Here is a 14,693-nt window from a genome sequence, read left to right as displayed (position 1 = left end):
TCTGCTTGGGGCCATCTTGGAGCTATAAGCGTTATTCTCAGTGCTTGGGACACAGAAAGTCTGTTGATGACCTTCCATTGTTGGCTGAATGGGGGGAAAGCGTATACATCCATATTGTCCCAAGGGTGCTGGAGGGTATTCGGTACCTACTATTTTGTTTGCTCTGCTTGGGATGTCTGTCACAATGTTTTCCTTGCCTGGGATGTACCTGGCTACTAGTACCAGTCCCCGGATCTCTGACTACTTGTGCTCACATCTCCAACAGATTGATATCCTCCTTTCCCTCTGTTAGTCCCCATATCCCTGAAATGCACTCTCCGCTCAGATGAGCACCCCATCCCTTTGGGATTCATCTGAGAATGCCAACGTCTCTGGCAGGGGTCAGCTGAAAGGTACCTGCTGCAGGTGGTTCCTGGCACATCATCTGCTCCAGTTTGTAGTGGTTGCAGGTTATCGACCATAAATACAAAACTGAGGAGTTTGGACAAAATATTTCACATTTGCAATGACTGCCATACATAACCACCAAAACAAAAAAATTTTTTTTTTTTAATATTTCAGTCGCTATTTTATTGAAGGGTCCCCTAAAGTGGATTTTCAATTACTAAAATGCAAATACTGCATTTGGAAGAGCATTTAGACAAGGACTAAAGCTGAGACATTACCTTTGATATCCACAGTTGCCATCAACTTCCTTTGGCAAAAACTGTATTTCTATAAAAATCCCTTCACATGCACAAAAGTTGGTGATAAAGAATAAAAGAAATTTCTCAACACATGGTAAAATGTGTATACAGCATTATAATGACCTATAATTGAAAAGCAAACTTAATATAGAACGAAAACTTCTGTGATTTCAAACTTACTGTGCTTATTCCATTCCAACTCTATATTTAAATCTGAAGGAAAATTATGCCATTGCTGTAGGAAAAGCGTATTCTGTCAGAAAAATGTCTCCATTGCTGTAGGAAATGGGTTCTTAGAAGCAGATGAAAAATGTCTCCAATATTTACTGGTTCCATTTTCCACAATAACTTAGTTATCATCATGACTGCTTTTACATAAGGTTTCCCCTTTATAGGTTAGTTGTCTTGAGTACACTTTCTGTCTAATTTCCTATATGGTTTAGGTTCTAATCTTCAGACTTTCCTCATGGTCTATGAGGAACTTCCAGAGACTGGCAATCTACCATTACCATATCTCCATATCTACAACTTTGCTAATTATCCTCTCCCTTTCTCATCAGACGCCCAAAACCACTTCAATCCATTTTCCAGGCTATGAACATGACTTCAAGATTTCTCCAAATTATATAAACTCCCCATGCACTCCAGGCATGAATCTCAGCATTTCATAGTCACACCTTCTAAAGTGGAATAAATTCAAATACAGATGAACTGAACTTGTCACCAAACCTCTTATTCACACTACCACCTTCCCTTATAAGTACTGTCCACCAAGATCACAGTATACAGAATTTTAGACAAAGCTTTTGGGCCTTAAAAGCAATAAAAACAAACGTGATGAAGTATTTTGAAACTTACAGTATACCTTTTTCCTACCTCCTCCCAACACGAACTGTTCAAATCCAACACCATTCTTTGAACCACTTAAACTAAAAGCCTTTCTTCAAGGTGCCATCAACTAATGCTCTGCTTCCCTATACTGATTTATATCTGCCACCCTCAGGTACTTCAAGAAAACAGGGTGAGACCCTTGGTATCTAAAGGTTTTGGCAGGGTATGAAAAAATTCCTTGAGACTAATTCTTCTACAAAGTAACGGCACATTTACCTTATCACCAATTCTCATATAGGTCACAGTTCTGTCTTGTTCTGAACTTGTCCCCTGTAGCGTCTATCATAGAAATGTGCTGTCTCTTAACTTTTTCATCCACTAAATTTTAAATTTTCATCAAAACCAATATTTGCCCTATGCATTCGTGTGGCAGTATGAGATTCTGGATACCTTGGAAGAGAGCAGATGAAACTTGATGACAACACAAAAGTAAGTTTGCCTAATGCTGTAACTTCCCCATACCATTTATTTAAGAATTTGGAAACTCAACTACTATAGCTATCAGAGCTTTATGCTTAGAAAGTTGTCAGTAAAGCATCACACCGTACATCTGTAAGGTACCACAGTGTAGTCACATATCAATGCCTAAAGGGTTCAGTGACATGCAGAACCCCTTTACCATAACACTTGGGAAGAAAATTTAAATAAAGATCTTCCTTTGAAGAAAAATAAAAAAAAATTCAATTTTGGAAAAAACACACACACCTTAAGGCATTTCATTTGAGCTAACAAGTTTGTCAAAACTGGGTTAATACCCAATATTTCTCGTTTATGCATGGCTGGAGTTGGGATATTCACACATCATTATGTACTTTTTAGTAACCTGTAAGTTGAACAGAAGTGGCCATCCACTCTCTCCTTCATTATACTCATGAACCATGATGATGCACTCATTTTACATTACAAGAAAAATGTCCCTTATTTATTTTTACGAGCCCAATTTCACTTGTGCAATCCTGCTTTCTATCCTTTCTCTACAATCAGCAAGTGTTTAGTGTAAACTTTAGTCAGTACTCTAAAGCAGCATGTCTCCTTGCTTTTTATGATATAGCTTTAGGTGTCAAATACCCCAAAAGCATTTGCCAAAATACCCTCTTACTTCTATCATCTCATTACTCTCCACAATCCAAAAAGTACTGATAATGATAATTTTCAACAAACGATGCATTACATATTACCCTATGAAAAGCATCTTAAAAAATAAATGACCTGCTTATTCTATTTTACTAAGCTGCAAAGAAAAATTTGAAAGGGAAGGGGTTACAGCTACTATCAGTGTTACAGTTGGTTCCATGATGGGTTTTATAGATACCAAAAAATTGTTTCAAGGAATTTGTTTAAGCATAACTAGTGCAATTTTTGCTGCTCTTAACTGCATTTTCATTTCCTTTAATGTATATCTAGAGATATCCAGCCAAGTTCAGACTCATGTTTCATATAATCTTTAGAAGAGTATTTGCCTTGTACTTCCATACATCTGCTTTTCAGACTTCGGTCTATTATTCAACTGCTGGACACTCCAGTTGTCTGCCATTCTCTCACCCAAAACATTACCTAACAAATTTTCACTGTCAGTTACATAGTCAATGATTCACAGTCCAGTCTGTCCCCAGTGAAACAGAGGAACACAAAAAACATCTCTTCTAAGATATACTCATAAAACAAGTAAGATATATCCATATAATAACATGAAGTGCAATGAAAGAATGTCTAAAATTTTTTGTTTTGTTTTAATAAGTACATTTTAATTAACAGCAAGCAGTACCATGGATAGTTTGGCAGAGAAACAGCAGTCAATATTGCATAATGAAAACTTTAGTTTTCCTTCTATTAGATACCAAGGCAAATCCTTGTTCAGTAAAGATTCAAACCCACTGTTATACAGTATACTGCAGTGTAGGTTTTAATCATGCATTCTAACTGCATCTGCATATGATATTCTAGGCCGTACATGAATTTCCTCATCTGTATAAAGCTAACTGAAATTATCCATGAATGAAGTACGTGCAAAGTTAGTGTTGAAGAGATCTTGTCAAATGCATTTGCTGTAAATTGTCAGGTGCTATAAGGTACCTTATTTTACTTTTGCTTTTCTTTACTCAATTTTACGATTAAAAAAAACAAGTGGTCAGAGATGGAAGAAAAAGTTTACCCTTAAGTAATGATGGAAACCTGACATACTTCAATATGGCAAAGTATAAATCTGATAAGTAATGAGGGCAGAGAATGTCCTAAGGGACAAAGTAACCATTAATGAAGAGAGGATTAAGTTTGAATCTTTAAAATATTTATGAACATGAATATCTAATACAGGCTCTTTCAAAATGGAATTTAGTGAGACTAAAAAAGGCAAATGGGCAGGCCGAATAGGATTTGAAAACCAAAGACTAAACTGCATATGATAATTCTTGGCCATATATGTAATTTTGTATCAGTACAAAGCTAATCGGAATTATCCATTAAAGAAGTAAATGCAAAATTAATACTATAGGGGCCTTGTGTAGTGAGAGAGAGAGACTGTTCAAATTTCAGTACCAACATGCAGATGATACTGTCTTAAATAGCAAAATACAAGATTTGTAAAGCTTGCTTAATAGAATGCACCATACATTTATACAAGATTTGTAAAGCTTGCTTAATAGAATGCATCATACATCTAGTGAGACAGGACTTCACATAAATCTAAGAAAAACACAAGTACAGTAATGAGAACAGAAAGAATAATATACTTGGTAATGTCAGCCTGGCTCCTGTGGGCACCAGAACAGTCAGAAGACCTAGACCTACTTGGATGCGGCCATTTGTGCCAAACATTGTTGGAAATGATATGATAATGCATTTAATTATCGTTCAAAAATAATTTACCCTACGAAAACCTTTGAATTTATTCTTGAAAATGTGATAAAAAACCTGTCTTAACCAATAACCAGTAATTTGCAAATTTCATGTCTGGATAAACTGGAACTTATGAAGTTATATTTTTGTGGGAATAAAATCCAAAACTTATATTCATGTACTGGGTCATGTAAGTTAGTCCAATATCTAAAGGGCAAACAAATGTGGCCATTTAAAAGAGGACATTATTACTTTTGTATCATTCTTTCTGAATAAAGCCCACATTCCCACAGTGGATTTAATTTGTTAATATTACATTCATTATTCCATGAAGACTGCTATGAAATGAAGGTGGGTTCTACTTATGAAGATGGGTTCTACTTCTACCAGTACATTCAATATTTAATGAAAACTGTCATACACTATGATGAGTTCTAGTGATGCTAAACACTCCATACGCAGTTTTGGTTGGTTTCTCTGCACTCCAGTTCCAATTAATGTTTTCATGAGCTGGGATTCCATGTACCATTTTATATGGCTTCATATAAATCATGTAATTTATATTTATACAACTGACTTTTCAAGAAATTATGCTGAAGAGTTCAGGGGTTGGAGAGACATGGGTATGGCAGACTACTGACTAAAAGGACTGTCTTGAAGATTACGGAGAAAGGATGAAGGCAAGACTTACACTGGATGAGAATTCCAGCAGACCACAAGAGATTTCATAATAAGAGAACCAACCAGATTAAACACTTTCTGGGAAACACCAAAGAAACATTTTACGTACCTGATTGTTATTAATATATAAATATATATAATCTTACTAATTTTTTTCCCTTCCCTTTCACGCAAGGTATTCAATTTTGTTCAAAACTGAGATACCCTGAGTCCTTTTCAACTATTTTCATAGGGATGTGTGCTTACATGGCCTATAACTCGGGTAATACTTCTATCAGTGCCAGATAAATGTTATATATGAGAATAAGGCTTCAGGTTTCTAAGGCAATAAGTATGAGCTTCTAAGGAAACTAGCTGCTAAAGTTAACAAATCCATGGCCTATATTGTAATTATTTTCATTGTTCATATGTGAGTATTGCTAGTACCTTATGATAAAATAAAATCTATCTCATAAATTTTTTGGAAAAATAGGAATTCAGTGTATTTCTCATACTCCTCATTACATATTGCTTCATTTTTTTTATAGGAGAAAAGAAAATCACGAAAACCTTGAACTGGAACAGATGGGTCTAATTTCAATAGCGTTTTTTTCTTGACCTCCTTTCATTAAGATAGAGCAATTTAGGTTCTTAATATTATTTACATACTAATGTATTTCACAAACTGCATAAAAAAAAAAAAAAAAAAAAAGATGGCATCAAAATTTTCAAGCATAAAAAAACCAATGAGTACGGCTTCCCAACACTGTTCAGTAGTCCTGAACTCCTTGACACACATTACCTCAAACTGTTCTCCATCACCAATAACTACATACTGGTTAGAAGTACATAATCAACTTACTTTCAACCTGGCATTTTGTAAAACATGATTTATAAAATAGGATAAGAAGGTTACATAGGAAGCACCATTCTAAGTTAGGTTCATTTATTAATAGATATCAATTAGTTTCCATAGATGAGACTATAAAATGCGTTGAATAGAATACTGTGTTACAGCAAATAGCTCTTAAGAGTTCACTGTAATCACTTGATAGTTCGTATGCTAGACAATATTATAATCTAAAGCTACGACATTAACATCAGAAGCTATCAGGGCATTATGGCACCATCCAGTAATCCAAGATTTCTGATAACATTATGGAGACTGAGACCTGAATAACTGCAGTATTGCTGCCAATAACTGCTACAATCTGTACTGTATTAAAAAACAATAAATTTTTTACACACCATAAATAAGCCAAACTGATTAATTGTTTCAAAGATATTTCTAATGTTGACAGGGTCTTTTTAAAGTTAAGTGAGTAAACTTGAGCAATATGTCTAAAAAAATATATGAAAAAAAAAAAAAAAAAGACTTAAAGCTTCAAAGTGTTTCTTATTTTATAATTCTATACAAATGTGAATCATAACTGCCTACAACAAAAGAAAACAAAAGAAAAGGAGGTTAAATATAAATATATATACTGTATATAGTACAAGGTTTTCTGCCAGTGCCTTTAATGCCCTAATATCTTGCTAACTTTGCATTAGATTTGTCAGTACATATATGAAGATACAGGGGATTACAAACGTTTAAAATGGAAATATGAGGACTAGAGATCGACCACGGACAATACATGTGACCTTCCTGGCAAGTTTGTATCTTTTCAAGGTTTCAGGTACATAGCCTCAACACCTCTGAATTATTTCTGTTTTTCTGTAAGTAAAACTCTTGCCAGTTTGGACACAAACACATATTCGAGCTATCTGAACCCTAATCCTCTATGATAACAGGTATTGTTAAAATCGTATTACATCAAATAGACATTAGCTATTTGTTTTGTACGCAGCAAACCCATAAATTGTTTATCATTAAACACTACAATAAAAGATTTTACATGAATATCAAGGAGCTGAGACAGAAATGCTTGAAGAGATCTACTATTTATTAAATTTGAGTTTTCAATATTTTAACTTTATTACTAACATTTAGCACAAAATCAACCATAGCTTCACAGAACTATATAAAAGACAAACCACACACAATTAATAACATAACTGAATCTTTTTTAAAACTACAAACATTTCTTCTCTATGCTATACCCTCATGAGGACAAATCATACTTTAAAATTTGCACTTCAGAAAATATACACTATCACTGATAGCTAAAACAAAACTATGTTGATATATAATTCTTCAAAATCAAATCCACAAAAAGCTTTAGAAAAATTTTCTTTTTACATACTGATAACCTGAATTTGATAAAACTTAAAAGCTAATATATGTGAAACGTGGCTGGCTATCGCAAATCTCCATACTGTTTCTTGAAAAATTCAATTAAACTTCCCGTACAATACTGTGAATATCTAAAGTTATTTGGCTTGAAGAGATCAGTATGATTATTTAACTAACACCTACCACGCCTTGCTTTTAAGAAGAAACATCACAACATGTTCTAAACAGTAAAACATTTTGCATGGCTAAGAATTATCAAGTCATTTATCACCTAAGCAGTTTTGAACTGCTGGAAAACTTTTAAAACTTGTTTTATAAAGATGTCCCCAAACTACAGATACCTGCACTGAGGTTGTAGCCGAGTTGTACAAGTTGTCATGGCAAAAATTACAAAAACTATGGTATCTTCACCTGAATATTGCAAGAACCCCTGACAGAAAAGTTGCTGTATATAATAATACATGACCCTGAATGTTAAAAACCTGCAGGATATATTCACAATTGGATTGACAGACACCTCCCACAATGATTTCAAAGGACGACTCTAGACAACTTCCCATATGAACTACTTCCAATGATTCTCATGGCAACACAAGACAATGACACCTGCCACTATCTTCTGGCTGGTTCCACTTAACAGTATATAAGGAACTGTGCCTTCCTAACATTATGGAAAGATTGCCATTATCTACTGCGATCCTGAGAATATACTGTACTGAACATATCACAGAATTTGATCAGCAAATACACTATCTTCAATCCCTGACTCTGATACTGTGGAGGACCTTAACATGTCATGGAAGGGGTCACACAAGCCAGCAGAAGAACAACATGAGGTAGATGCACCAAAGAAATTGGCTCAAGAGACCAGAGTAATCATAATTTATTTCTATATATCATAAGGACTTTCTGAACTAAAATAACATCCAAAAAAATATAGGTAACTGATCCTGAATGTCTAAATCCCTTAAAGGAATGCAAGACGAACAACACCGGTAGCGCTAGGCACGCTAGCTGGACCCTGTTATAGTGACCTTGTATGTAATACCCGTTTAATAGTGTAGCCCTGGATATGTGTATCATAGGCATGGATATGATGGAAATATTTTGCAGCACAAATCCAATTTAACAAAGACCGTGCACAAACTATGCCATAGGATCCATTTCACCCAGGTTCCTGCTTCAAGAAAAAGAGCAAAAAAGAGGAGAGAGAGAGAGAGAGAGAGAGAGAGAGAGAGAGAGAGAGAGAGAGAGAGAGAGAGAAAGAGCAAAAGAGAGAAAAGAGAGAGAGAGAGAGAGAGAGAGAGAGAGAGAGAGAGAGAGAGAGAGAGAGAGAGAGAGAGAGAGAGAGAGATTGTGGCTTCATTTACTCATGCACTATTCTTTCTGAGCAATTTGAATAAACTCATATTGTACACTAATACTTCCATTAAAATGTAAAAAAAAAAGAAGTGATTGCTTTACAAATACTCCTGATATTCCTCTCCATTCTGGGGTTTAGATGTGGCACAGCGGTTTTCATCCCTGAATTTTGCTGGCAAAGCTGCCATCTTGGCCACATGTTGCTTGATCTACAACAGGCTAGAAACCCGCTCCCCCCTCCAGAGGAGGAACCATACTATAATAAATACTGAGAAATGACTTTCACTTGATAAAGGAGAGAGAAAGAGAGAAAAAAAAAAACTTCCTCCACACCCATTAAAACAATTTCCTACACTGAATGTTGTTTATAAACAAAAATAACCAACATTCTTTAGCTAAGAAAGTAAAAATAAAATAGTTATCCAAAATTATTTCCAAGATACCAATTATAAATAAACTTAACTATGAGGTAATTACCTACCACTAATTCACTACAATAACAGACACAAAGTGCATTACCCTGTAACACAAAGTCAATTACATAAAACTTTATTTTTATGTCTTTACCTTTACATTAATTTTTGACAAAATTTACACGGATGCAATAATTGTGTGCACGCCACAGTTTCTTGTGTTTCCTTTCTTGAAAATCAATATCATTTGGTGTCCAAGTCTTGCATAGCATGATAATTTCTTCCACTGTGTAATGATTGGGCTATAAACCCCCAAGGGCTTTTCAACTGCTAAGGCAATATCTGCTATGAACTTGGCCTGGCAATTCTACTAAAAGTGTAATGTTTTCAAGTTTTATAATAAAAATATTAGGAAAATAACATTTGTCTGAAATATACTCTATCTAAGAAAACAAGTGTTTACAACTAAAGGCTAAACATTACAATATATACTGTACCCAAACACAACAAAAATAGATAAAAAGCAATAAATAAAAATAACTTCTCTAAGTATAAAACAGATTTTGAAGGTTGACCCACACCAGGTAATCAAATGAAAAGGAAAAAATGGCAAAATAATAATAATGACAATAATAATAATAATAATAATAATAATAATAATAATAATAATAATAATAACCTATAAATACTAAAAACTCTTCACTATGCTAACCAATGCCTCTAAACTAAGCTTGTTTTCCCCTGATGTGAGTTACATTCAAAATTTATAGTACATTATTTCTACGAGACCTGAACTTGGGTATACCTGATAAATTACTTGATAAAAGAATCTCTTACCAACCTCACAAATGCATACAGTATGTACACACACCAGAAAAAATGGACACTGTATGCCAAGTGCCTTATTTCTTTCTTAAATGGTCAATATAACGAGTCCACTGTGCCTAGCTCGAGCAGTGGTTTCTGCCCATGGCACACTTTCATGATGAGACAAAAATCCAATACAGTACCATACTAAAATTAGACTTCTTGCGAGTTTAATGTAAAATTTGGCATATGTCAACAAAACCGTCATCCACATAAGCCTAGCAATTTCTAAATATAAGACCACTACAGACACTGGGCTTAGAGCACCTGGTATAATGCTTGTAAATAAAATACAGTATTTTAATTCTTGGCTTGTTTACAGGTAGAATCTTGAGGTATAAAGTTTGTGATCATTCATATGTAAGATGAGGATGTACACACAGTCATGACACAGATGGGTTACTGTAACTGTACCAAACTGCACAGATATATATTGTATTGGAAGAGAGACTCCCATGAAGTAGGGAGAAGGATGATGATGATGATGCTGTATTATCAGTCACAGAATAAAACAAACTCACTCACACTAAATTTCTCAGACAATTGAGGTTCATGAATTACATTGTTATTATTTCTTTATCTTCTGTAAAAGAGTCTACCTTTTATACTTATCACTCACATATACAGTAATTTGATTACCAATATTACCTGAAATACTCAATACCTGTACCTCTTGAACACGAGATGCCTAAAGTTATTGAGGGGAATTTGTGTTCCACACAAATCTTTGCAATGAGCTCCTACACGTGGTCAAATTAGCAACAGACCCGTTCTTGTTTGTGAAGCATTCACCCATACAGCTTAAAAGTTTAATGAGGAGAGCTGGAATATGTAACATATGCCCTGTCACTTCCTGAGTTGTGTGCTGTAGGAAAACATTTATGCCTAATAAAACCACTTGCTCCAAAGATTTAAATGGAATACAAAATCCTCATACCACCACAGGCCACTCACCATGCTTACCAATACTTATTACTATGTACACCACATTCTACATAATTAGATTACTGTAGTAACAAAATTATTATATTTTTTTTTGTTAAAATGGTCCGAGATTTCCTGTACAATGCATAGATGGTTTCCAGTATTGTGTTAACTTAAAAGATTTCTGGAAAATCTTTTGTGCACATACGCATCATGACCATGACAATGCTTTGCATTTCTGCTACATTCTAAAATCTTAATAGGCCTTACTTGACATCATCATAGCCATGAACTGACATGGAATATATCAGTTTGCACAGGAAAGCATTCTTCTTGGGAGGACACAGTTTTTGCAGCATCAAGTGGCCTTAAAAACTGCCAGTCATCATCACTTAACTATGTTGCATTACTGCATTCCTCTTTGAAAAATAAATCATATACATACCAATCAGTAATGTATTCAACATAATTGGACTGCAGTCTCAACAACATTTGTAGGTACACTGTCACAGAAAAAAAGGGAACAGCATCACATACTTCATTCAGTTGATATTTATTAATCAGACCAAGGTTGATGAAGATGATGCAAAGACAGCTGTCCATGTAGAAGTGCTGCTCCATCCTGGCCCTGGCCCATCTGCATACCTGCCATTTGTTGATTCTGCTGATGCTGCTGATGTTGTTGATGTTGCTGTTGTTGCTGCTGTTGCTGTTGCTGCTGCTGTTGTTGCTGTTGATGCTGCTGCTGTAGCTGCTGTATCGTTTGCTGGAGGTAGTTTTGCTGAATGGCTTGTTGTCTCTGCATCCTTTCTTGAGACTGTTGACGCCCTTTTTTGAGCTGGCTGATCCGTACAGCCAATCGACGAGACTGATCAAAATATAATTTTCTCAATTGCTTCATAACATCTGTAGCTTTTGTGAAATATTCTTGATTTTCAGCTGAAATCCCAGTTAATTCTGCTAAATCCATTACCATTCCATCAACATTACTATTATTACCCCCTTCTACTAAAGACCCGTCTCCTTGTTGTTGTGCCTGCTGATTCATTTGCTGCTGCTGCTGCTGAACTTGTTGTTCTGCTTTAGCAACTTTAGTTACAGTGCCTGGCTTTGATAACTCCAAAATTATAATCTGATGCAAATAATGTGCTAACTGAGTGCGTAAGGTATCAATACTTTCAAATGTCTCAATCAATCGAGATGTGGCCCTCTGGCGCTTACTACTACCTCCCATGGTTGTATAATTCTGAGTGGCATTACGGCAGTAACTCCATTCCTTCGCCACAGATCGCAGGAGTTGAAAGTGCGGCGTCGCCTCCAATCCAGTGTAGCAGGAAAGCAGCGGTCCGGGGTCCGACAGCTGCAAGCATTCTTCCAAAAAGCGTCTGATCAGTCCCCCTACCGGGTGCGCTGGGGTACGAGAGAGTCCTGGGGAAGAGACACAGACCCTTATCAGCGCACGGCCACATGGGGAGGGGAGGACTCAAAGGGGACCACCCCTAGCACACCCACAAAGGTACTCACAGGGATTGCAAAAACACTTGTTGGAAGAATGCTTGCGCCATAAACAACAACTTTCAGTGAGTCCATGGCTAGACCTTTATTTCTGCCTCTTCTCTCTCTCTCTCTCTCTCTCTTGTTGAAGTTGTTCATTACTTTTTAAAGTCAGTCATTTTTTTAAAAGCAGTCATGAAGAATTTGAGAGCACTCAATGAGAGAAGTGAAGTGGCATGTAAGGAGTATCGCTACTGCCAGCCTGAAAGGCTTAATGCAGACGACACTTCCAACTACTGAATATAAAAAGAGGACTACACTGTCCACTATTTCATTGTTTCAAGCTGTTATGTCACAAACATTCTACAACATGGTCAATGGGGTTGTGTATGTGAGACCATGCACTCACCAATATCAATAATAAAAATTAAATATTTTGACAAGGGGAATATAATTACTAAGGCATGGCTAAAGGGGTAAAATGCAATTAAAATCACATACACCATAACTACAGTACTACTAATAAACTAAAATGATTAGTACTACTGTAAAACCTCAAACACTACAACTACAAACTACAATAAATTTCCGAATTAGCAAATAAACTACAGTATTAATTCTATGTAAAACCTTGTATTTTGAGTGTTAAATAATACAGTCACTGTAATTCAGTAAATGCTTGTTCTAATGAAAACAGCAACAACAAAACCACTGATAGGAATCTTGGACGAAATTCAAATACACACAAATGCACCAGGAAAGCATAATTGATTTTCAAAAGAGAGAGAGAGAGAGAGAGAGAGAGAGAGAGAGAGAGAGAGAGAGAGAGAGAGAGAGAGATTGTATTTTAAGGGCAAGAAATAAAGATGATGGGATTTTCCAGAGAGAGAGAAGAGATGAGAGAGAGAGAGAGAGAGAGAGAGAGAGAGAGAGAGAGAGAGAGAGAGAGAGAGAGAGAGAGAGAGAGAGAGAGAGAGATTGTATTTTAAGGGCAATAAATAAAGATGATGGGATTCCATGATATTAAAAGAAACTCTGGAAAAAAAAGTATTAGAGTCCATACTTCTACCAGAGTTATACTAACATGAAAGGCATCATTAACTTTCCATATTATGAGCAAGTGCAACAGCTGTGCTAATGACTGATCAGCTGCTAGAATAATGTCAATCACTGTACAGTATACATTAAATAAAAAAGCAATTCCCATAAAATGATTGAAAATGTTCTAAAACTAAGTGATGAAGCTTATTATCATGGACATATTCATGGTTTAGTGAATTACAAAATATAAAAATAGTGGATTTACAGGAAAAAAGGAAAAGGTTACATACCTACAACTATATGCTCAAAGCTAAACTATAACAGTGAACTTCTAGACAAATAATGAACTAAAATGGCAAATGTCTACACAAAAATTACTAATCAATAAACAGATAATAAACAATCAGTCAAATGACAAAACTGTGCAAATGACAGGATAATAATTTACATTAAAAAGAAAGGAAAAGACCACTTGAATTAAAACCAGTATGCATGTATAGGTTGATCTAACCCATATGCATCGATATACAGATGGAATTCCAATAACTTCAAAATATATGGTATATTATATAGCAGGGTTGAGAGAGAGAGAGAGAGAGAGAGAGAGAGAGAGAGAGAGAGAGAGAGAGAGAGAGAGAGAGAGAGAGAGAGAGAGAGAGAGAGAGAGAGAGAGAACCCTCTAAAGCAAATAATTTTTAGAAAAACAAATATGGCAGAAGAAACAAGGTTAAGTGAATGACTGGGATGTCAATGTTAAGGAAATCTGTTACATAAGACCTGAAATTACTGAAAACACCAAATTTGACCAAACCTGAGAAGAGGATATTATATTAGATGTTAATGATAAACCAGTAGCCATACCAATGATATGTCAAAGCAGGAAAGCAACATCATCCATGCACTCCTTGAAGACTACTAACCAGACTACAAGTAAGTATAGATGTGACTACGGACCAGACTACAAGAATATAAGTGACTAATGGGTCAGTTTAAACTACAGTACTTCTCAATAATAATACAAAGATAACGATGGAAGGTTTTAAAAATGAAATGGTAGCAAATTACATTCAATTCTAAGTGCATTATTTTCACTGTAATGTTAGGGAGGTCACAGTCTTATCTGCTAAAGCTAAAGTTTTTGGAAATTCTAGCAAAATCCTTGCATCAATCAAACCAATGCTTCCATTCCCAACAAGAGAACTTAGGCTCTGATGGTACTATATATAATTAGTAAACAAAAGGATTAATAATCAAATCTTGAGGTAACCATGGTGAGACTATTAT

At 35.3% G+C, this 14,693-nt stretch overlaps 1 protein-coding gene across 11 annotated transcripts in view; it reads right to left on the bottom strand.

The window, feature by feature from the left end:
- LOC136833140 (broad-complex core protein isoforms 1/2/3/4/5-like) overlaps positions 1 to 14,693 on the bottom strand; it is a 353,892-nt gene that overhangs the window by 263,000 nt on the left and 76,199 nt on the right. For 2 of the 11 annotated variants that reach the window (XM_067094829.1, XM_067094827.1), the window contains exon 7: positions 10,980 to 12,302. The exons of 7 other annotated variants lie outside the window; for them this stretch is intronic. In XM_067094829.1, the coding sequence (XP_066950930.1) occupies positions 11,431 to 12,302 (872 nt within the window). In that variant the 3' untranslated portion in view covers positions 10,980 to 11,430. Of the gene's footprint in view, positions 1 to 10,254; positions 12,303 to 14,693 lie in introns of those variants that run through there. 2 more of the 11 variants (XM_067094826.1, XM_067094828.1) reach the window with 2 other exon arrangements.

Source organism: Macrobrachium rosenbergii, chromosome 51, assembly GCF_040412425.1.
Source record: "Macrobrachium rosenbergii isolate ZJJX-2024 chromosome 51, ASM4041242v1, whole genome shotgun sequence".
Taxonomy (NCBI): Eukaryota; Metazoa; Arthropoda; class Malacostraca; order Decapoda; family Palaemonidae; genus Macrobrachium; species Macrobrachium rosenbergii.
Note: the sequence above shows the minus strand (reverse complement) of the source record. Positions and strands in the feature narration are given on the sequence as shown.